Genomic DNA, 20,656 nt, shown 5'->3' with positions numbered 1-20,656 from the left:
AGAAACTCACCCTTTTCTCCATTTCCAAGAGTGATCTGTCAGCAAATCTTTCTTGTCTCTGAAACACAAAATTAATGAAGACATTGGTATTTGTTCTTAAACAACAGAAAACTGAGGAAAAACAATTCAATTGGACATTTTAGTATTCCGTTTGAAGTATGTCTTCAAAAGCATTTTAAAGTGTGTTCAGGGAAGTAACACTGAAATAAAGAAGAATGAACTGGCTTTATCGTGCACTTCCTCTGTGACCATCCCTAAGTAATCACTACATAGCCTTTGGCAAATAGGAGTAATATAGTATTTCTATCTAAAAGCGTTACAAAACAAACATCTTTTTAATGTACTTCACTAATATTTACGGGGTACACATGAAAGACACTTAAGTACAGGTAAATTGTGGCAAATGTCATCTGAGAATAGGAAACGCTCTTTCTACAGCAATTTAAGACAAATTTAACTTTTGTGTATGTATTTGGTGTTACTGTATGCAACACTGTTATCTGACAGCAGTTATCTGTAACTGGAGTGCACTATTTGCTCTTCAGTTCTAAGGTAAAACTATCTAACCAGCCACGAAGCACTGGCAGGTTATGCCAGTCTGCCAGCAGGTTTATGAATTAATCAATCCCGACTGACAGTTTGAATATAAGCTTAACAGTGTAGAAAGTGTTTATATCCCTACCCTGCAAAGAAGCTCCAGATACATGCTGGCAAGAACCACTACTACTTAAATAGGTAGGAGGCAGTCTCACACATTTTGTTCACAGCTGAAGACCAGAATCCTGTGCTCTTTTCTCTTTAGAAACAGAAAGGTACTCTTCTTCACTCCCATCTTTGGATAAGAAACAAAGCTGATGCCTAGTAAAGAGCAGCCCATAGCCCGGGGTGCGTCTAGTTTGCCATCTAAGTACATGTTTTTTTGTTTTATACAAACCTGAGTGGTCTTCTCCAACTGTAGCTTAAGATCTGTAAGTTCCATGTTGGTATCATGTAACTGTGCTTTCAGTTTTTCATTTTCAGCTAGAATCTGTTCATAAAGCTAAGAGAAAATATTCATTTTAAAAAATACCAAATAATAATTCAGTGAGATTAGCTGAAAAATTTAAAAACCATGATTGAGCTGCATCTAAAATGAACAAATACATTAATAGTCTAAGAAGTAAAAATCAGTTATAGATTTTAAAGATGTTTAGAATTAGCAAGCACTTTAAAGAACTGTTACCAAATATTTCTAGAAACAAGCAACTTTGCATAGGGAGCATATAACTTACCTTACACATATTAAAAAAATACTTGCCACTTTTTTTTCTGCAGACTTCACAGATTAGACACCACAGTAAACTTTCTGACATACTCCTCCTCTATTTTAAAGCAAGATCTAAACAAATTTTTACATTATATGTATGTAAGCTAGCAAACATATAAAATAAAAGGCTTCACATATGTATAAAGCAGTTTTAATGATACAATCAACTAAAAAAATAATATGATAGTATTTGTCATTAAAAAATGGATCTTGGCTCCTCTGGATTTCTCCCTTGCCTTGAAGAGAAAAGTGCAAAAGCTGGAAGCTGTTTTGTAATGTGCATTTTCCCCCACTGTAGTGGTTGCTCTGCTCCTCCATTCAGCTAAGTTGCTTTAAGCAGCATTCGTGAGGCAATGTGAGATTATTTCCAGACAATTTATGAAAAACAGTAATAAAGTTCTATTTTCGCACTAAAATTATTGGATCAGATACCTTCTTAAAATCAGTGCTATCTTCTTTTTCTAGTCTACTGCAGTATGGTTTTCGATCTTCAAGGTAACTCTGTGACCCCGATCGCCCCTGTGCTGAATCGTAACGATCACTTGAAGACATGCTGAGGGATCCCGTATCGTATCTGTAAAAGAAAAGTTCTTATTTTGCTTTGCCTTGGCATTCAAACTGAGACCACTCACTGTATCAAATGTTGTGAGTTTGCCGTTACCCAGCTGAAATCAACAAAATGCAATTATGTATTTTAGTTAAGCCACTGTCTTCTAATTTGATGCAAATTTAATTTTTACATTCCCTCAGTACTTCAAGATTGTGTGAAAATGTTTTCAAATTGCTCAGTCTGCCAAGTAAGTGCCTGCCTCATATGCAGAGAAATCTTTTAAATTAAATTATTTAATTCAAGCATACATTTACATGTCTTAAAGGACTTTATATTAGCTTAGATACTTTAATTCTTCTTTATTTATAAAGAAGACCTATTTTAAAAAAATTTATTACTTTAATTGAAGGGTTTTAAAAAAGTAATCTCTAAAATATCAGTCTAGATGAATTCTCCAAGTTTTATTAGAGAAACCAAGGAGATTTCAAAACTATTTGTTGTGAATTCTAGTATTTCAACAGAAGCAGTTTACGAAACAAATCTTCAGCAAAGTCTTTATTTCATTAATCACTAAACTACAACCAGTATTAATAAAGTTTTGAATAATTTCACACTGTTCACTCTTCACTGATCATGTGCTGTCGTAGTTCTATTTAACAGATTTTTAGCACAGACGGAACATAATAAAATCCAATAATTAATTCTAAAGGTCTAAAAACAAATGTAAACTTTTTTTTTTAATTTATTGGTATTTCTGCATTTCCTTTTTAACAGATCTTAAGGAAATCTGATTTTCAGAAGCTGTAGTACTTTTCTTGAGATTCCTTAGAAAATTTTCAGTAGGGTATTCTAAAAGAGGGGCAACAAGAACCTCATCTTCTCAGTAAAAGCTGGCTTCATACTGAAAAATTTGTAGGTAATGGTACTGTATCCACTGTGTTCTACAAAATGCCCAGCCTGCCTTCAGTGCCCTACAAATAGAGAGTCCAGTATATTCCCCAAAATGAAGTATCCCACCCACACATGGAAAAAAAAATATTCAGTACTATAGCTTTACAATTGTATTTCATACAAATGTTAAATATCATTAACACCTTTTAAAGCTCAAACCAGCTGACTAATGAGGTTAAGCTGAATTTGTACATGAAGAACTTAAAATGAGAATATGTGAACAAAAAGTGTAACAATTTTCAATTAATCTAAATTGCACATACCTTGAAAGGCTATCACTCTGAGGTGGAAAGCGGTAAAAAGAGAGAAAAAGAAGAGATCAAGTCAATAATTTAATTAAATGAAATATATAACAATCTGTGAACAAGTATAGCTAAACAGTTATGTTAAATGCATGTTATCCAACAGTATGTATTCTCTGAACATTGTCAAGCTTCAATTTTGTTATGTCTGGAACAGAAAAGAAATATGTGCTAGAATGTGCTTGCCAAAATATGATTTACAAGGACATTAACATAACACTCTAGAAGTCTGGACTGTCCTAAACATTGGAGTCATTTCAGCAGTCAGTGCATTCTGCGATTTGCCTGCCTGTTATCAAAGGCATCAGAAATGTGTTCCCTGAATTCCCTATTCCTTCTTCCTCTTCTCTAACATTAGCAATAATGTTTTGAAAGGTCAACATAATAATGACTTCAGCTCAAAATAATAATATAAAATAAGCTATAAGATCATCGTTTCAACACAGCTCGATGGGAAACAAGCTACTATACCAACAACATAAGGAAGTACTTATTAGACTTAATTTAAATGACATAATTTCATTTTTTATATTACTTTCATTCATTCATTCCAGGTGAATCCACAGGCACAAAGTTCACTCACTTTACTTCACAAGCGAAATTTAATTAGAAGTGATGACTTAAGAGTGAGGGAGTGCCATCTAAGCATTACATCAGTCATACAAACCTTCTTCCCCTCTGGGTGGTCAGTACAGATTCATCATTTATTCCAATTATAATAACAATCTTGAGTGAAGACATTTCAGTCAAGAAACTCTGCGGATGTATCACCACCTGGACATCCTCCAACGTTATTCACCTAGCAGTGGCTGAAGCCTTCCCCACAGGTGGGTTTTTTGGGGGTGGTGTGGTTTGTTTGGTTTCCTTTTTTAGAAGGAAACTATTTTTTCAACATGCATAGAGGAAAATATTCTCCACAATACACTCAATTTCCGCTTTGACACTTTGAAGTGCATTACTACACACAGGGTATCAAAAGTATGTGCTGTAGCCTAACCACTCCTAAAAAAACATTGTTATTTTCTGTCAAGAGCATGAATAATGCTGAGAACAAGAGATTTTGTAGAAAATGTCACAGTTAGGTGGCACACACCTATACATGGATAGTTTTTAAGCTACTGGCCACAAGAAGATTAACTTCCACCTAAGTACAAGTCTTATCTTGCATTATCGTATGTTTAAGTAAGATCAGTGTGAGATTACAGAACTCCACCATGTAATCAACAACCTACAAAAATCCCTTTTCCTCTGCTTCCTTCTCACCTCAACAAAACAGAGGAAGTTTTGTCCGTAAAGACTTTAGGTTTTCTCTTTTTACCTTGAAGGAATGCCGTATACAGAAAAATGCTAAGCTGGTCCTCTTAACCTTTACCTACAATCTAGGACAGCCACAAGGAAGTAAACCATTCCTACATTATTTCTTAACAAATACACTTTCTAAAGGCTGTTTTTCTTTGCTTCTAGTGGACTCCCCATGGTGCCGTGGGAATGTGAAAACCTTCCAGATCTCCATTCCTCTGCTGCACTATAGCTTCCCAAACGGAAAGGCAAGTTAAGTCACACACGGACCATCTTAGAGACAAAATTTTCCAGCTACACAGGGGAACAACAAATGAACTGGTGAGGTAAGAGAGCACTAATTACTAGAGGCAGGAAAACACAGACGCAGCCCATTCCCGTTCTCCTGGCTGAGGCTGGGAACCTGAGAAGCCGGACAAGGACTCTGTAATCTTCAGAAAACTGTACATCAGCGGTTTCCGTTCCCTGAAAGCAGTGAAGCCCTGCTCCTGCTGCTCAAGCACCATCCAGCCTCCACACTTCACTGAAAGAGCAGCACATTGCTCAAGCACATGCCTGTTCTTGTTCCCCTCACTTTTCACAAAACACGTTTGGGTTTTTTTTTTTTAGCACAGTCTTAGCTGTTTTCTTTCTTTATTTTCCCCTTCAATTTCTGTCAGTTCAGCTCAGTCACAATTTTCAAAAGCTGACAAAAAAAATTGTGAAAAGGTGTAAGTCTACAAACTTTGCATAAAGCTTGAGAAGAAATTATGGCCCGTGCATCCAAATCACACGAGATGGATGTTCTTCGTACAGTCACAGAACTGAGCAGACTGAGCAGCCACAGCTACATTGGCAGCACAGAAGCAGTAACGAAAAATTAAAACATACGTATCCTTATCTACACAACCTGAAAAAATACTTACTTCTAACCCTATGCCATCAGTCTATACAGACCATAAGGGTGCCCCAAAAGAAACTGTGTATTTGAAAATGTACGCTAAGCTTCTAGACAGGCACATTACGTTTTAGTGAGGTTAGGATAATTACTGGTAATGGCAATAAAATCTCAAAGTCAGGTGGAATTTTCTGTACTGTTATAAATGAATGTTTCTGTAAAACTGCCACAGCAGTGAAACTGAGAAAGAAAATTTGAGTACAGCATTTAATCAACACTGTTAATGCCAGTTTCTCATGTTTATTCCCACAGAATTAGAAGACCCAATGACATTTATTATCCTAATACTGCTAGCTTTCTTCTTTCAGAAGTCACATATCTGATCTCTGGTTAAATAAAATTTCAGTCCATTTAATTATAACCTAATCACAGTTGTAGTACCTGTTCAAATTTTTTTTTTTTTTTTAAATACATCATACTAACAAACAGGCTTCACGGAAACACTTTTTTACTTAGAATCCTTCAGTTGCCAAAGTGATCTTCCGACTTCCGTATTTTTAAATGGCTATCCTACAACTTAGTGCTAAGACTATCCTTCTAGCAAGAACACCAATTTCCTTTAAGTAACATGGCATTTTTTGTGCAAATTGAAGAAATTCTCAGCTCTTAACATTAAAAAGCCTAAACAAAATCTCATTAGAACAACCTCCAACTGTCAAAGTGCTTAGCAAAGTCTGACTTCTCTTTAACAGCTCTCCTTTATGGACAAATGATCAGCTAAGAAGTCAAAAGACAGTTCTGAAGAACTGAAGAACAAGAAAGCACAAACTGAAATCTTACAAGACAGTTCTTTCAAAGACCTCTGAGATGAATAAGGTAATAATTTTTCTGGTTCCTTAAAGATTTCAGGTTAGAAATTATTTTGTCTAAGGTCCTTTAATTTTCTTTGTAGCATGCACCCACGTGCAAGGCTTGTTCTTGACCTCCTCTCTTTAGTTTAAATTCTTGAGTTACCGCCAAAGCCTTTGAAAGTTTATAGTTACCATCTTCTACCTCTGGCTTGTAGCTTCACCAAGCAAAAAAACCAACAGCAGCACCACGTAAGGGAGTAACAGAGAATTTCAGTATTTCCAAAGTTTCTGTCTTCTGAATAGCAGTACATCAAATAATCAGCAGAATTGAAAAAGCATAACTATCTTCTGAATGTCTTTCATTACAATTCTAGTTTATTCATATCTCTTTCCTTTTCTCTTCCGTGAACTGAAAAGGATTTATAAGCAAATAATGATGAGTTTCTACAATAAAGCATGCAAGATTTGTGTCAAAATGAAAGTATATTTAGCAACTGCAAAAAGGAAAGTGCAATATCTTTAGGCATTTAAAAAATAAAAAAAAAATACATTTTTTGCCATGGATTTGGGAACAAGCTGCCTATTAGAATGTTCAAGATGTGTTCCATTGTTATTTTTCTAAGATGGCAAAATACTGCATTGTCAAAAGTAATATATTTAGTTCTCAGTTTATCATTGATAAATGCTAAATAGTTGTTTATCAAAGAGAGAAAGCTACTTGAAATCTGCATAATTTTTTAAATCTCTGAGAAACCATTTGTATGCAAAGGAAAAAAATACCTTAATATGAAAACAATAAAATTATTATATACAAATTTTAAGATATCTCATAGTTAACAGGATTATAACAATTACAAGGCTAGGACATTTTCTGCAATTTTGATACTATACTTGAAATTCCATACTAGATTTGACAAAATTTGAAAAGAAAGCTTAAAAACACATGAAATACTTATTTTGATATTCAAGTCACTTTCACTCTGTTTTCGTATTTTCTGCAGCTGATATGACAAGAGCTTATATCAACAAAGCAAAATCAATTTATGTAGCTAGATGACAGTGAACTTGGTTCACACATTCAATTTATTTCAGAGCTCTCCATGAACTCAAATCTGGTACTATATTGATTTATAGTGAAACCAAACTACCAAAGTCTTTTGTAGGAAGCATACAGGCTAGGAGAATGTTTTGACTCCTAAGCCAAACCATGATTAGGCAGCCAATTCTACACTTCTCCACCATCCCACCCCAACACACCCACCCTTTTAATCATAGATCATATTCATAATTTTGGGCCTGATTTACCACTATTTCACTGTAGTTTTATATGAGCCTAATTCTATCAGAAGCACGACACACACATTCTACCAAAATGAATTTCTACAGAACAGAATATGGAGTAATTACAGATCTAAGGATAATGATATGTACTAGTGGGACGAAAGGAAACAGGACTATGCAAGTATGTTAATGTGACACGCAAATAAAAAATACAGCAAACCAAAATGGCACAGAATGAATCTCTTAACTAAAGTATTTACGGAATGTGTAATGGAAGCTTTTACAAAAAGGAGAGAAACATCACTTGAGTTTTATTCCTCAGTAATGAACCTGATTCTGTAATGTGTTATTCCAGGGTTTAGGTCAAAAGAAATATATTCTGCTATACCATTTTATAGTACAGCTTAAGTTACTACTTCCCTTTTAACCCCGCTTCATCCCACTGTCACACACCATTCAGTTTATAAGGAATTTTTCCATCAAATCAAGCCTATTACACTGGTTTCCACTGACTTTTTAACGAGACTAATAATACTGCATTAGGATGTTCAGAAATCCATTTTCTTTAATGGAGGAATCAAGTACATTGTGCTCTTCAACTTTCTATGCTTCATTATATTAACTTCTCATATTATTTGTTAATTACATTATTGACAGCACTGGGTTTAATTTTAAAAGGTTTTAATTTGTGTGCATAAGTCACTGGACATCATTTATCTGAAAATAACAGAGCAGATGGAACAAAGATTTTTGCAAGGTAGAAACTGAAGGCTCCCTCCAGTAACTTGCTACAACATGTCCCTGACCTATGTGTCAGAAATGTCACCTACGTTTTCTGGATGCTAATTCTACATAATCAGAATGGAAGAGAAAAAAATCAGTTTTAGCCATTGTTAATATGTTAAAAATTGTTATTAAAGCCTACAAAGGAAATGGCACCGAACCATAGGCACAAATTATGAATCAGAAAGCACTCGTAAGAACTCTGCAATATGTACTCTTTTAATTGAATCCAACTGCAACAGAAATTTTACAATCAAAATGTGTCTGTTAGAAAGTTAATAAACTAACTATCTTTTTAAAATTACCTGAGTTTCTTTCTTATTTGTTCCTTCTTCTGAATCGGACTGGTGTTCCTGTTCATTTTCATCACTCTGGTGAAAGAGGTGGGAGAGGAAAAATAATTAAACTGTTGAAAGCTTATTGAGATTTTAAGGCATTCTAGACTTTTAATATGAAAATCTAAGAGCGGTAGAATTCTACCTAACTAAAATATATAGAGAATATATGGGATATATGATGATAATTCTCAAACAAGTACATGTTTTCAGTACCAGAAAGAGAGGAAACAGAACTTTGCATTTGGCACATGAAAATCTTGCTTTTACAAAATTGTATACTGATCCCATGACAAAGAAAAGGGAAAGGGAATCGGCTGAAACACCAACTATAACCCTTCTAATCTGACAGCAGTTCTTTCAGTTTTAAGTACATGGCTACTTGTAATGTGCCAGATAATGAGTCTCATTCTGACAGCTTTGGTATGCATGCAATAGAAAAGAATTGTTCAATGATTATTTTTTCCTTAGATTATGATTAATTCCTATTAAGTTCTGGTTATTACAGTATTCTAGAATTCTTTTTAGCATTATCAACATAACTTAGACTTAATTTTGATTTTGCTCCTGAAAGCTTCAAAACAGAGAAACAGAGAATACATAACTTGAACAAGCATCATTTTTTCCAGAACAATTAGATATATACTGTATTACTCTAAACTATTCTCTATTTTAAGAATACACTATACACATTCCATACTGCTACAAGCTAAGGCTATAAATCAGCAGTAGCAGTCATTTACTTACATCTTGAGTCCAAAAAGAAACTCCTGTAGATCGTCGTTTTTCTCTTGGTCGCCGCCTTTCCCTTATAGACTTAGGCTGTGACTTATCTTCTTCCTTTTCTTCCTCTTTTTTGCCCCCTTCTGTTAATAACAACTTTCTTATTCATTTAAGTATGACACAATCTAATTTTCTGAAAATTTTCGGAAATAATTCTCAGTCTTTAAAATGCTTACAATTAATTTTTTTACCTGAAATAAATTCGCTAAAAAGCTTCTTACCACATACAGGGTTTGCTGTAATATACATTCCTCAGAATATAGCTCTAAAATACTGTAAATACTGTTCCAATTCTTGAGCAGCAACTGCAAAATACTAATTCCATCTCAGTCACCTAAACAAAATGTTTCAATCTAATATGCTACAAATTGGACTTAAAATTCAATTTTCAAAACTGTCACATAATAATTCAAACATCTGTCAGTAGATGTATAAAAGTACAAAATAAGAGAAGACTATTCTTCATCAAACAAGTTTTTTTTGCTTACATCAAGAATTCAACATTAAAAAAGAAAACCTTTTAAAAGTCTGTTAAGTCCTCCTTAGAGTCCCCCTTTTCATCACAGTCCTCTCCATTTTTGCTCTAAGGAAGAATAAAATGGGATCTCCTAGATTAGATTAATACTATATTACAGATTTCCTTTTTCTTTAAAAGAAACGGAATTGCAATTCAAAACCAACATAATACCTCAGGATTGTGTTTGTTCCCTTATATGTTTACAAGTAATTTTTACCAAAACAAAAAAATTAAACAAACTTGCCCAAACTGAAGTTATTTACCTATTATCATGCAGTCTATTCAGTCTGCTGTTCTTTTATTAAAGAAAGAAACCACAGATTTGAGTTCAGATAGAAGCATCACTAATAACTTTACCACCGCTAGTCTTCAGAGATAAACTTTTTAGTGTGAAGCAAGAATTAAACAGAAAAGAAGGAAATACAAATATTCATGGTGAACATATACCTTTCCTACCTAAATAAATTATGATTTTACCTCTGAGCTTTCAGACGGTAATGTACTTCTCCTCCTAAAGTCATAATTTGAAAAAAACCCCTGCTGTCACTAATGTTTACCCATGAAAATCTTTTCCATAGAACAGTCTAGAAAGAGTTTCCTAGAGTAAGCATGCATTACTGAAGAATCTTAATCCAAATTTCAGTTCATGTTAGGACAGAGGGAAAAAAATCAGAAAGCATATCCCTGAAGCTTAGCCCCAATAACTTCCTCAGAAAATACCAGTCTAGGGAACATGGCAATATTGCTATATAGTTCATGGAGATTTGATCAATGGATCATTTAATCTGATCCTCTGTATAACAAAATTATCAATTTCAATCAGTAATCCTATTCAAGTTACTGATCAGTAACTTGAATTCAAGTATTTCTCCCAAGTCAACTGTGGCATGCCTCCGAGAGAGAACAGGAGATCACACTGTACGTCAACAGCCTCCTCCTTTGACAGGCAACTAATCAGGCACATCATCTCTGAGAATTATAGCAGGTGATTCACATTTGAAATGAGGGCAAAAACGGTGACATCAGAGAAAAGCTTTTTTCTGACCTCTGAATCACGCGTCTGATCCTCAGCTTAAGATTACATAAACCAGTTAAGTATCTAGAAGTATTGTTCCATTAAATATTCTGATCTACCACTGGAAATATCCCCTTGCCTTTGTTTTCAGCTGCTCATGAAACCCTGAGAGGTCCTTAAAGCATTAAAGCATTGTTCCAATCCTTCAGCGTGGAAGGACTGAAAGAAAACCACAATTATTTAGCCATTATTTAATCAAGTAAAATTCCTCCTCAATACCTGCAAGTATTTAAACTCTGAAATGTGGTATTTTATTACAGTTGCTGTGTTAAAGCAGAAATGAAAGCATTATGTGGATACTGATGGCAGTATATTTGATGTTTCTATGACCCACCAATGGAAAACACAGATTCACATACTAAACGGCTGCAAAACACCACCAAGTACAGAAAACCTTTCTTCCTCTCTATATGCAAGTTTTGGAATTTCTTACAGAAGATGGGAGTAAGATACATCCCCAGTGGTCTTATGTATTGCACCCCATTTTGAACTACCTTTAGAAACATAAGCTGCCCTTTGTCAACTAAACCGAAAAACCCCACCCTTCACAAACAGTACTCCTACCTCTCTCACTTTCCTTTGTTCCACTCCGAGAATAGGCAGAAGTTATACCTATAAGGCTGTTTGGTCTGTTTAGTTGACTTGAAGTTGAAAGAGAGCTAGTGGAGGTGGAGAGCGAAGAGGTGGATGATGAAGAAGTTGAAGTTGAAGTTGGTCTATAGCGATGATATGGCTATTCAGCAGAAAAATGTCAAAATTAATTTACCAACATTAAACAAATATAAACCACAGGATATTAAAACATTCAAATATATAAATAATTCTTATAGTAGTACCAAAATTAAAATATTATAGTTGGAGTTAAGATTCATATAATTTCTCTACCTAAAGAGACCCATCATGAAAATACCTCTTCAACAGTTCGGGAATATCTTTGTCTATAATCATCATCTTTAGTTTCAGATTCTTTCTTTTCTTCTTGTTTTTCTTTGTCTTGCTTTTCTTTCTCTTCTTTTTCTTTTTCTTCATTTTCCTGTTCTCTGGTTCGCGTGGGACGACTTCTTCCTATTGTTTTTTCAGCTTCTTGAAGATCTGTCAGTGTTACGCCCTGTGAAAACAGCAGTCAGCAAACATTTCAATATATCACTCGTATTAATGTAGATGAACACATTATATAAATGCATATTTTAAAGACAAAATTCAGCTTAAGAAAATTAATTCTATCTATTAAGAAATAAATTTTACCTATATATTCTACCTATAAGCTTTTCTCCCAAATCTGGGAACCAAACATCCCTCTTTGATTAGTGGCAAGTGTTTGCTGTAATGTGATCTACCACAGATTCTCCAGCAACACAATTTTTAGTTGAACTAGTATATACAGATCACATAGAAAATCATCTAGAAATCATTTAAGAACCCACTAGATCCTTCCAATATCATCATAAGCATACTAAGTATTTTTGAAAGAACCCTAAAAATACAATACTTATCAAATTTTCAGAAATGTTGCTACTTTACAAATTCACTCGCTGCAACTGGATTTTTAGGTCAACAACACATAAAAAATTGCATTGACAGCACCAGAGAAAGTTGCAACTCATTTCTTATTTCCTTGTTATTCTGAGGCTAAAAACTAGTTTTGAAATAGCTCAGGAAGCAAACAATTTTTTGAAGACAGCTTTTCTCTACTGCACTTTTCAGCTGATGTATCTTACTGAGATACTGCTCAAAACACTTCGTAACCTATTCTTCAAAGCCAACTTTGCAGCTTATCAGTTATTTAATTGCTTTTGTGTTGATAATGTTTTAATACAGTAATTCCTGGTAGCTTCTTCACTGTAAAGATTCAACAATAGTTGGCCTGTGTTTTGACCATCTCTCAGGGCTCTGAATTAGTATCAAGAGGTAAAAAAGAACTCCAGTAGACAAAGTTGTATAAAGCAGTGTGGATCTCTCAATAGGAAAGGTAACCAGATTTGAAAGTAACATCAGTAAACAATGCAGATGTAGACTCGTCCTGAAAGCAGATAAGGACGATGGCTAGAGTATTTCTTTGTGCTGTTTTATGCAGGGACTATTCGCTGATTATTCTCAGTTTCTCAGCAGACACAAGAAGAGATGGGTAGACACACTCCAGAGGAGGACAGTGCTCAGTAATTGCTCCACTGCCCAAGGAGTGTTCAAGTACTGTTTAGAGATAATCTATTTTGCTACTGTCACATCCTCCCCTATGTTAGGATTGCACTGGTTGCAATTCAGTATGAGGTAGTTCTTATAGAAACTGGGAAGAACCACCAAATATATCAGTACGTAAACTAAGAGAGAGGAATGCTAAAAGCAGACATGCAGTTAGATTCTAGATTATTAGCAAGTAACAAAAAACTCTTCCTTAGTACTCTTCCGTGTCCACAGAAACTAGGTTGAATGTGTTTTTTTCTATGCCATGGATCTTATTAGCTATCCATATGTTGGTCATCTCAATCACATTCTCTTCAATAGTCCATGCACAGAAAAGACTTTGAAATGGAAGTAAATACAGTATGCTATGCCTATTTCTCAAGTATTAAGTCTTTAGCCAGAAAGTTAGTTCTTGAAGAATTCGAAGTCTTAGATTTAAACATCTACATAACATTAGATACAATTACTTGAGTAAGCCATTTTACCATAATGCAATCAGAAACTTCCTGTCAGTGGAGGAGTTTGTGCTTTCAAATTTGTATTAAGTCACTCTTCAGTGATTAGAAAAAAACAACTTTCAGTACACAATGAAGGGTCCTAAAGCTTTCAGGGAAGAAAGGGAAAAAAACCACAGGCTTTATTTCATCTGGTACAAGTTGTTTTATATCAGGAAGACCCATCAGTTTATTTGGAGCTTTACTGGTGTGCTGGTTTTGGCTGGGATAGAGTTAATTTTCTTCTTAGTAGCTGGTACAGTGCTGTGTTTTGGATTTAGTGTGAGAATACTGTTGATAACATGGTGATGTCTTAGTTGTTGCTAAGTAGCGCTTATCTTAAGCCAAGGACTTTTCAGTTTCCCATGCTCTGCCAGCAAGCAGGTGTGCAAGAAGCTGGGAGGGAGCATGGCCAGGACAGCTGACCCGAACTAGCCAAAGGGGTATTCCATACCATGGAACGTCATGTCCAGTATATAAACGGGAGGGAAGTTGGCCAGGAGGGGCGGATCACTGCTCGGGCACTGGTCAGCGGGTGGTGAGCAACTGTATTGTGCATCACTGTTTTTTTTTTTCCTTTTTTATCATCTTCTTTTTTTTGTTATATTCCTTTTCATTACAATAATAATAATAATAATAATAATAATAATAATTCATTATTATTATTGTTAGTATTATTTTTACTTTAGTTATTAAACCGTTCTTATCTCAACCTACAAGTTTTACCTTCTTTCCTGATTCTCCTCCCCATCCCACTGGGAGCGGCGAGGGGGGAGAGAGGGAGCAGCTGCATGGTGCTTAGCTGCTGGCTGGGGTTAAACCACAACAACTGGGAAATTAAAACTTCACTGTACTCAGGGAGCTACATGGGTATGTTTCCGTAAATGTAGAAGCTTTAATAAAACTATACCTGCGTAGATCTTCTAGACTGTCTTGCTTGCCTGGATCTAGCTTTTCTTTGGGACTCTGACTCTTCATCCCGTACTGGAGTGAGGTATGATCTAAAGAGTTAATTACAAACAAAATTGGCAAATGATAATTTTTGTACAAATGTATTAAATGGTCAGAAAAAAAACCTACAACACGATATGATTGAAAACCAAAGCAGTTAGAAGAAAATCTTTAACTATATAAGACAGATTACATTTTAGACATTTCATCCATATCATAATGATCTGTTCATCAAAATAGCAGCCTTAGAACTCAATTAAAATACACAGTGTTTTCCTACTTAATTTAGATTTCTTTTCACCATTTTCTCTAAAGATAACTTAAGCTTTTTTGGTATTTCACTAGTCTCCTAACATAGGGGTAGAAGACTTCAGAGATTCAGCCAGTTACACATCTATACATAAAATATGTGTGTGTGTGTGTGTATTAACTTCTAACATAACTTGTAGGCTTTTAGAAAAAGCTAAATGTACTGCTAATGCAGAAAACCTAATTATACCATCTATTGCACCAGAGATTAAAAATCCTTGAGGAGGCGGTTACCATATTTTCACATGAATGATCCATGCTTTGAGTAATCCAACTCCCTTTGAAAAAACTGTGCTTAAAAATAAATCCTCATGAAACCCACAAAAATCCTGCAGAGTAAGCAAGTAATTGTAATCAAAGCCAAAAGGCTACTAGAGTAGACATACAAGGTCTGGACTCTTTAAAGAAATTCTCCAATCCAGGTAACCAGGGTAAAAAAAAAAAAAAAAAGATACAGATACATGCAGAAATGTATATATTTGTATGTATGTAACATGTATACATATGTATGTATGTAAAACCATCATTAAAGAACTTAAAAGTTTTTAATGCATTTGTTGATTTTCTATTACAGAATACTCTGGGAATGCTGTTATAATTTAACATTTTTTACAAATCCTTAGATTAGCTAAAAATTAGAAAAATTTGAAAAAGCAAAATCAGAAGATTGCTAAAAAGTTGCTGAAAACACAAAACCTCCCTGAGCTTCTTTAGATCATAAAATTAGCTACATTAAAAAGAGTAGTCAGATTCTGTAATATTTTCTGATTGTCTATATTTTTAAATGTAATTTGTTAAGAATAATTGGTTAATGATTCAATAATTGGCTAGTGATTATGTTTCAAAAGCCATCACCTATTAACACTTAAATAATTTATCTATGGAAAGAACAGTTCTTTGGTCACCTAATTATATATTTGTTAGTCTTAGCACATACTGAAAACAGTTCTAAAACAACTCTAAGTTTTAAAAATAAACTTCATTTACACAGAGCTATGGATTACTACTCACATTCTATCTCTATTAAACAAACTACCCCCAAAACACAGGAAAATATTGATAATATTTTCTGTTGCTATGCTTACAAATGTAGAAACATCTCCTATCTTATGACACATCTTAAAAACCCCCCACTATATTAATTTGATTTCCCTATCCTGTTCTCTTGAAAACAGTATTTTTGATAGACTTTCCATTTTCGTAGAGCCCTAGGCCCTATCTATGTTAGGAAAAGGGTGCCCATTTGCTGCTGTAGCTAACATGACCTGAAATACTACCTACCTAGGAGGTTTTGATTGCAGAGCAGGGGTAATCTTTAGGACTTGAAAATTGCTACAAATTACTCCATATAACTTGCTCTTTAGTAACTGGTGTACATATGCCTACCCTCCAATAAATTTGAAATACTTTAAATCTCACTGAGGGAAAATGAAAACTCTCAATTTGCCAGGTATACACTACACCTACTGTCAGAGTAGAAAGTGCCCTTCCCTAGCATCCCCTGTGTATGCCACACAGGTTACCTATGCAGTATTATTCATGACACAAAGATTTAAAGATTCAAGTTTGTCATTCTCTTCCCTGTTTCTCTAAACCAATCCTAAAAATTAGACATAGAATATAGCTTCTTCAGCTATTCCAAAAGGATGCACCATTACATGCTTCATTACTATAAGTAGTTTATAATGTCTTTACTTTTCAAATATTCTTTGAAATACTATTTCAAACATACTTTCTAAACATACACTTTCAGTCTATAAATATGGATTAACCAATTTAATTTCTTAAGAAAATATTTAGCATATAATATTTCACATACAGACAAGTTTTTCATGTGCATATAAACATGCATAGATACACACACATACTTATGTATCTGTATATATACAGATAGCTATGCATGTGCTGATTTAGAGTACTACCTTCTCACATGCACACAGCAATTATTCCAGTTTTGCTGATTTCTAAGATTTAATGGATATTTTAATATGCCATCTGAATGTATGTGCAACAGTATATTACACAATCGGCCCAGAGTCAGATAAAAACAAGGAATTTCAGGCCAATTGCAGGTATCTAAAACGTATGTAGTATACATGCATTAGTATACACACACTAGTGAGAGCAAACGAGACAGCAAAAGCCTTAATTCTAAATTTCCTTGCTTTTCTAGCTCATATGAGACTTAAAGACCATTTGCATTTTAAAATTGGAACTACTTTTGAAAAAAAGATGCATTTTGTTGGTTTTGCTTTTGATTTGTTGGGTTCAGTCAAATTTCGCTGCAGAAAATGCGGGTTCTGACTACAGTTGTTATTGAAATGGGTTGTAAGCACGTGGGCACCTCCTGAATCATGGTGGGGAAGAAAAAAAAAATAATCCCCATTTCACAGAAGTTATTTCATCTCAGTTTTCGGTATGAAAGGAAGACTATGGAAAACAGACTATCCTAAATAGGCCTAAAGCTATGAGGAATCTTTAAATGTTGTTGCTGCCTTAAGTGAATCAGAAGAATGTAGGTTTCTTCTGTAACAATGAACAGCTTCATTACCTCTGTGAACATACAGAGATACACACATCTGGCACTGATACAGGAGTTACATTTCAAAACTACTACAAAAGCAACACAGAAATCTGAACTTGCATTTCAGCAGAAGGGTTAAAGGACAAACATTTATAAATACCCAGAAGAACAACAACCCAGGGAAAGCTAACAGGAATTAACAACCTTGTGAAATCTTATTTTTGCTTCCATAAATGGCAGGTAACAACTCTTTATGGAAACATAATGTATTGGGTTTGCGTGGCAAGGTGTTGGTTGCAGGGGGGACTATAAGGGTGGCTTCTGTGAGAAGCTGCTAGAAGCTTCCCCTATGTCCAACAGAGCCAATGCCAGCCGCCTCCAAGACGGACCCGCCGCTGGCCAAGGCCGAGCCCATCAGCAATGGTGGTAGCGCCTCTGGGATAACATATTTAAGAAGGGGAAAAAAAACCTGCGCAATGCAAACTGCAGCCAGAGAGAGGAGTGAGAATATGTGAGAGCAACAACTCTGCAGACACCAAGGTCAGTGAAGAAGGAGGGGGAGGAGGCGTTCCAGGTGCCGGAGCAGAGATTCCCCTGCAACCTGTGGTGAAGACCATGGTGAGGCAGGCTGTCCCCCTGCAGCCCATGGAGGTTAACAGTGGAGCAGATATCCACCTGCAGCCCATGGAGGACCCCATGCCGGAGCAGTGGGATGCCTGAAGGAGGCTGTGGCCCTGTGGGAAGCTCGTGTTGGAGCAGGCTCCTGGCAGGACCTGTGGACCCATGGAGAGAGAGGAGCCCACGCTGGAGCAGGTTTGCTGGCAGGGCTTGTGACCCCGTGGGGGACCCACGCTGGAGCAGTCTGTTCCTGAAGGACTGCACCCCGTGGAAGGGACCCACGCTGGAGCAGTTCATGAAGAACTGTAGCCTGTGGGAAGGACTCACGTTGGAGAAGTTTGTGGAGGACTGTCTCCCGTGGGAGGGACCCCACGCTGGAGCAGGGGAAGAGTGTGAGGAGTCCTCTCCCCGAGGAAGAAGGAGAGGCAGAGACAACGTGGGATGAACTGACCGCAACCCCCATTCCCCGTCCCCCTGTGCCTCTGGGGGGAAGGAGGTAGAGAAAATTGGGAGCAAAGTTAAGCCCGGGAAGAAGGGAGGGGTGGGAGGAAGGTGTTTTTAAGATTTGGTTTTATTTCTCATTATCCTCCTCTGATTTGACTGGAAATAAATTAATTTCCCCCCCCCCAAGCTGAGTCTGTTTTGCCCATGACAGTAATTTGTGAGTGATCTCCCTGCCCTTATCTTGACCCATAAGCCTTTCATTTTATTTTCTCTCCCCTGTCCAGCTTAGGAGGGGAGTGATAGAGTGGCTTTGGTGGGCACCTGGCGTCCAGCCAGGGTCAACCCACCACACATAAATATGCAGCAATCTTAACTCATCCTCCATGTAACTGTAATAGAAAAAACACCATATTCTTAAAACCAGATTTACATCATCTTCTTACTCATTCTTCATACTGAACAGCTCTTAAACCATTGCGTTTACAACTGTATATTATGTTTCAAGTAGAAGAGACCCTAAATGATGTAATGAAATAAACAGAATGTGTTGGGTTCAATACTCTTTTCTCCGTAGTGCCAGGCATACAAAATGACCGAAAAAATGCTACACTGTAACTTATTAGCATACTGCCAGTGGCACACTAGCTCAATCAGCAGCAATGTATTTCTAGTAAGTAATTAATTATTGATTTTCTTATTTTTAATTCAGTGTTTTTACATAGTTCCATTACAAATATTTTTAAGAGGACTCATTTAATCTATTAACAGAAATACAAATACTAAAATACCACAAACAAAATGAGAACCCAAGGCCAGTCAAAAATAAACAATATCAAAGTTTAAATTTCATGAATGGTGTCTACCAGTACTAAGCTCTTATATAAATTGAGGCACGTTGCTAGTTGTTTCAATACACAGCAAGCAAACAACACTGCTTTACATACTGTACTATCCAAATTTGTGGTAATCAACACATTCCTTTAAATAAGAAAAAAATGTAACTTTTGTATAAGAGCAACATTACTCTTAGGACCTTTACACACCTCCGTCTCTCCCTGACCTCTGATGTTGAGGACACAGTGCCAGAAGTAGCTGTAGTCATGGCTGTGGTAGTGGCTGTAGCATTTACAACAGATGGTGCAACAGGAACGGTCACTGCTGTAGGAACATTGTCCTTTTCTTTCTCAGTACTATCCTCAGCCCACAAACGATTTGAGGTACTACAGCATAACAAGCAGCAACACAAAAAAAGAGAAAAGGAAACAGCTAAACAATGAAAGCACTTTACTAAACAACTAATAACATGTAAATTGAGGGATGGATTTTTTTAAAGCAAACTGAGAAATATCTCTACTATGAAAGCTCAACTTGAGCTATTAAATTGAATAAATTAAGAATTGAGCTGTTCACAATAATTGAACTTTTATTCTTCACACCCTTCTAACATTGGATTTAATCTTTTATACCAACATGGCTGTCACTTTACAGTAGAAAGCCATTCACAATTTTTGAGCCAAATTGTATAAAATCAAAACAAATTTAACAGGAAAGTGAAAAAATCCAGAGCCCCAGGATCTACTAAACAAGAACGCATGCACATACATAAGCACACAGTAGACTTGACAAAAAAAAAAGAAAAAAAGAAGTATGCTGGTGCCATTACCTGCTTTGTACACCTGCTGAAGTAGAACCCGTTGTACTCTTTGTAGTAGTGTTTGCGCTGGCAGGCAGTGTTTTCTGAAGGCCAGCAGAAGAGGTAACTGTTGATGCAGTACTTGGAACATTAGAACTAATCAAATCATCTTGTCTTCTACCAAAGGAGCCACTGAAGGAGAAACATGTACAATGGATGCATTTGTATTACTTATCTTTCCTCATTAAAATATCACAAAGCTGTGAATGATCCATTAAATTCCTGCCCATGTATTCTGTGTCTCAGTTGAGTCTCGGAAACTTCTGGGGCAAAAGAAGTATTTTCTTCACTATTTCCTTGACTAGGACTTTTAATTTATGACTTCAGAGGGCAGCAGAAGTGTCCCTTAGTCCTGATCATCTCTCCACAAGAAGAGGAGATAAAGAATGAAATCTCACTGGTTTATGTATGACTGTCTTGATTGCATCTACTGAAGTATTCATATAGGGCCCCCAATGTCCCATTTTTAAACTGCCGTTTCACTCACACTGAATACCTCATAAAATGCAGAATTTTACTCCACAGCTTGTCA

The 20,656-nt window shown here is 35.8% G+C and overlaps 1 protein-coding gene across 5 annotated transcripts in view; it reads right to left on the bottom strand.

Moving 5' to 3' along the window:
- Positions 1 to 20,656, bottom strand: part of PPP1R12A (protein phosphatase 1 regulatory subunit 12A) — a 125,116-nt gene that overhangs the window by 12,694 nt on the left and 91,766 nt on the right. For 2 of the 5 annotated variants that reach the window (XM_050892020.1, XM_050892038.1), the window contains exons 13-23: positions 20,095 to 20,256; positions 19,475 to 19,651; positions 14,496 to 14,586; positions 11,821 to 12,018; positions 11,475 to 11,643; positions 9,283 to 9,401; positions 8,511 to 8,571; positions 3,071 to 3,092; positions 1,739 to 1,880; positions 935 to 1,039; positions 11 to 58 (exon numbers count right to left, since the gene is read on the bottom strand). In XM_050892020.1, the coding sequence (XP_050747977.1) occupies positions 11 to 58; positions 935 to 1,039; positions 1,739 to 1,880; positions 3,071 to 3,092; positions 8,511 to 8,571; positions 9,283 to 9,401; positions 11,475 to 11,643; positions 11,821 to 12,018; positions 14,496 to 14,586; positions 19,475 to 19,651; positions 20,095 to 20,256 (1,294 nt within the window). Of the gene's footprint in view, positions 1 to 10; positions 59 to 934; positions 1,040 to 1,738; positions 1,881 to 3,070; positions 3,093 to 8,505; positions 8,572 to 9,282; positions 9,402 to 11,474; positions 11,644 to 11,820; positions 12,019 to 14,495; positions 14,587 to 19,474; positions 19,652 to 20,094; positions 20,257 to 20,656 lie in introns of all 5 variants that reach the window. The other 3 variants (XM_050892030.1, XM_050892057.1, XM_050892048.1) reach the window with 3 other exon arrangements.

This window comes from Gymnogyps californianus, chromosome 1 (genome assembly GCF_018139145.2).
Source record: "Gymnogyps californianus isolate 813 chromosome 1, ASM1813914v2, whole genome shotgun sequence".
Lineage (NCBI taxonomy): Eukaryota > Metazoa > Chordata > Aves > Accipitriformes > Cathartidae > Gymnogyps > Gymnogyps californianus.
This window is presented reverse-complemented; position numbering and strand designations above follow the sequence as displayed.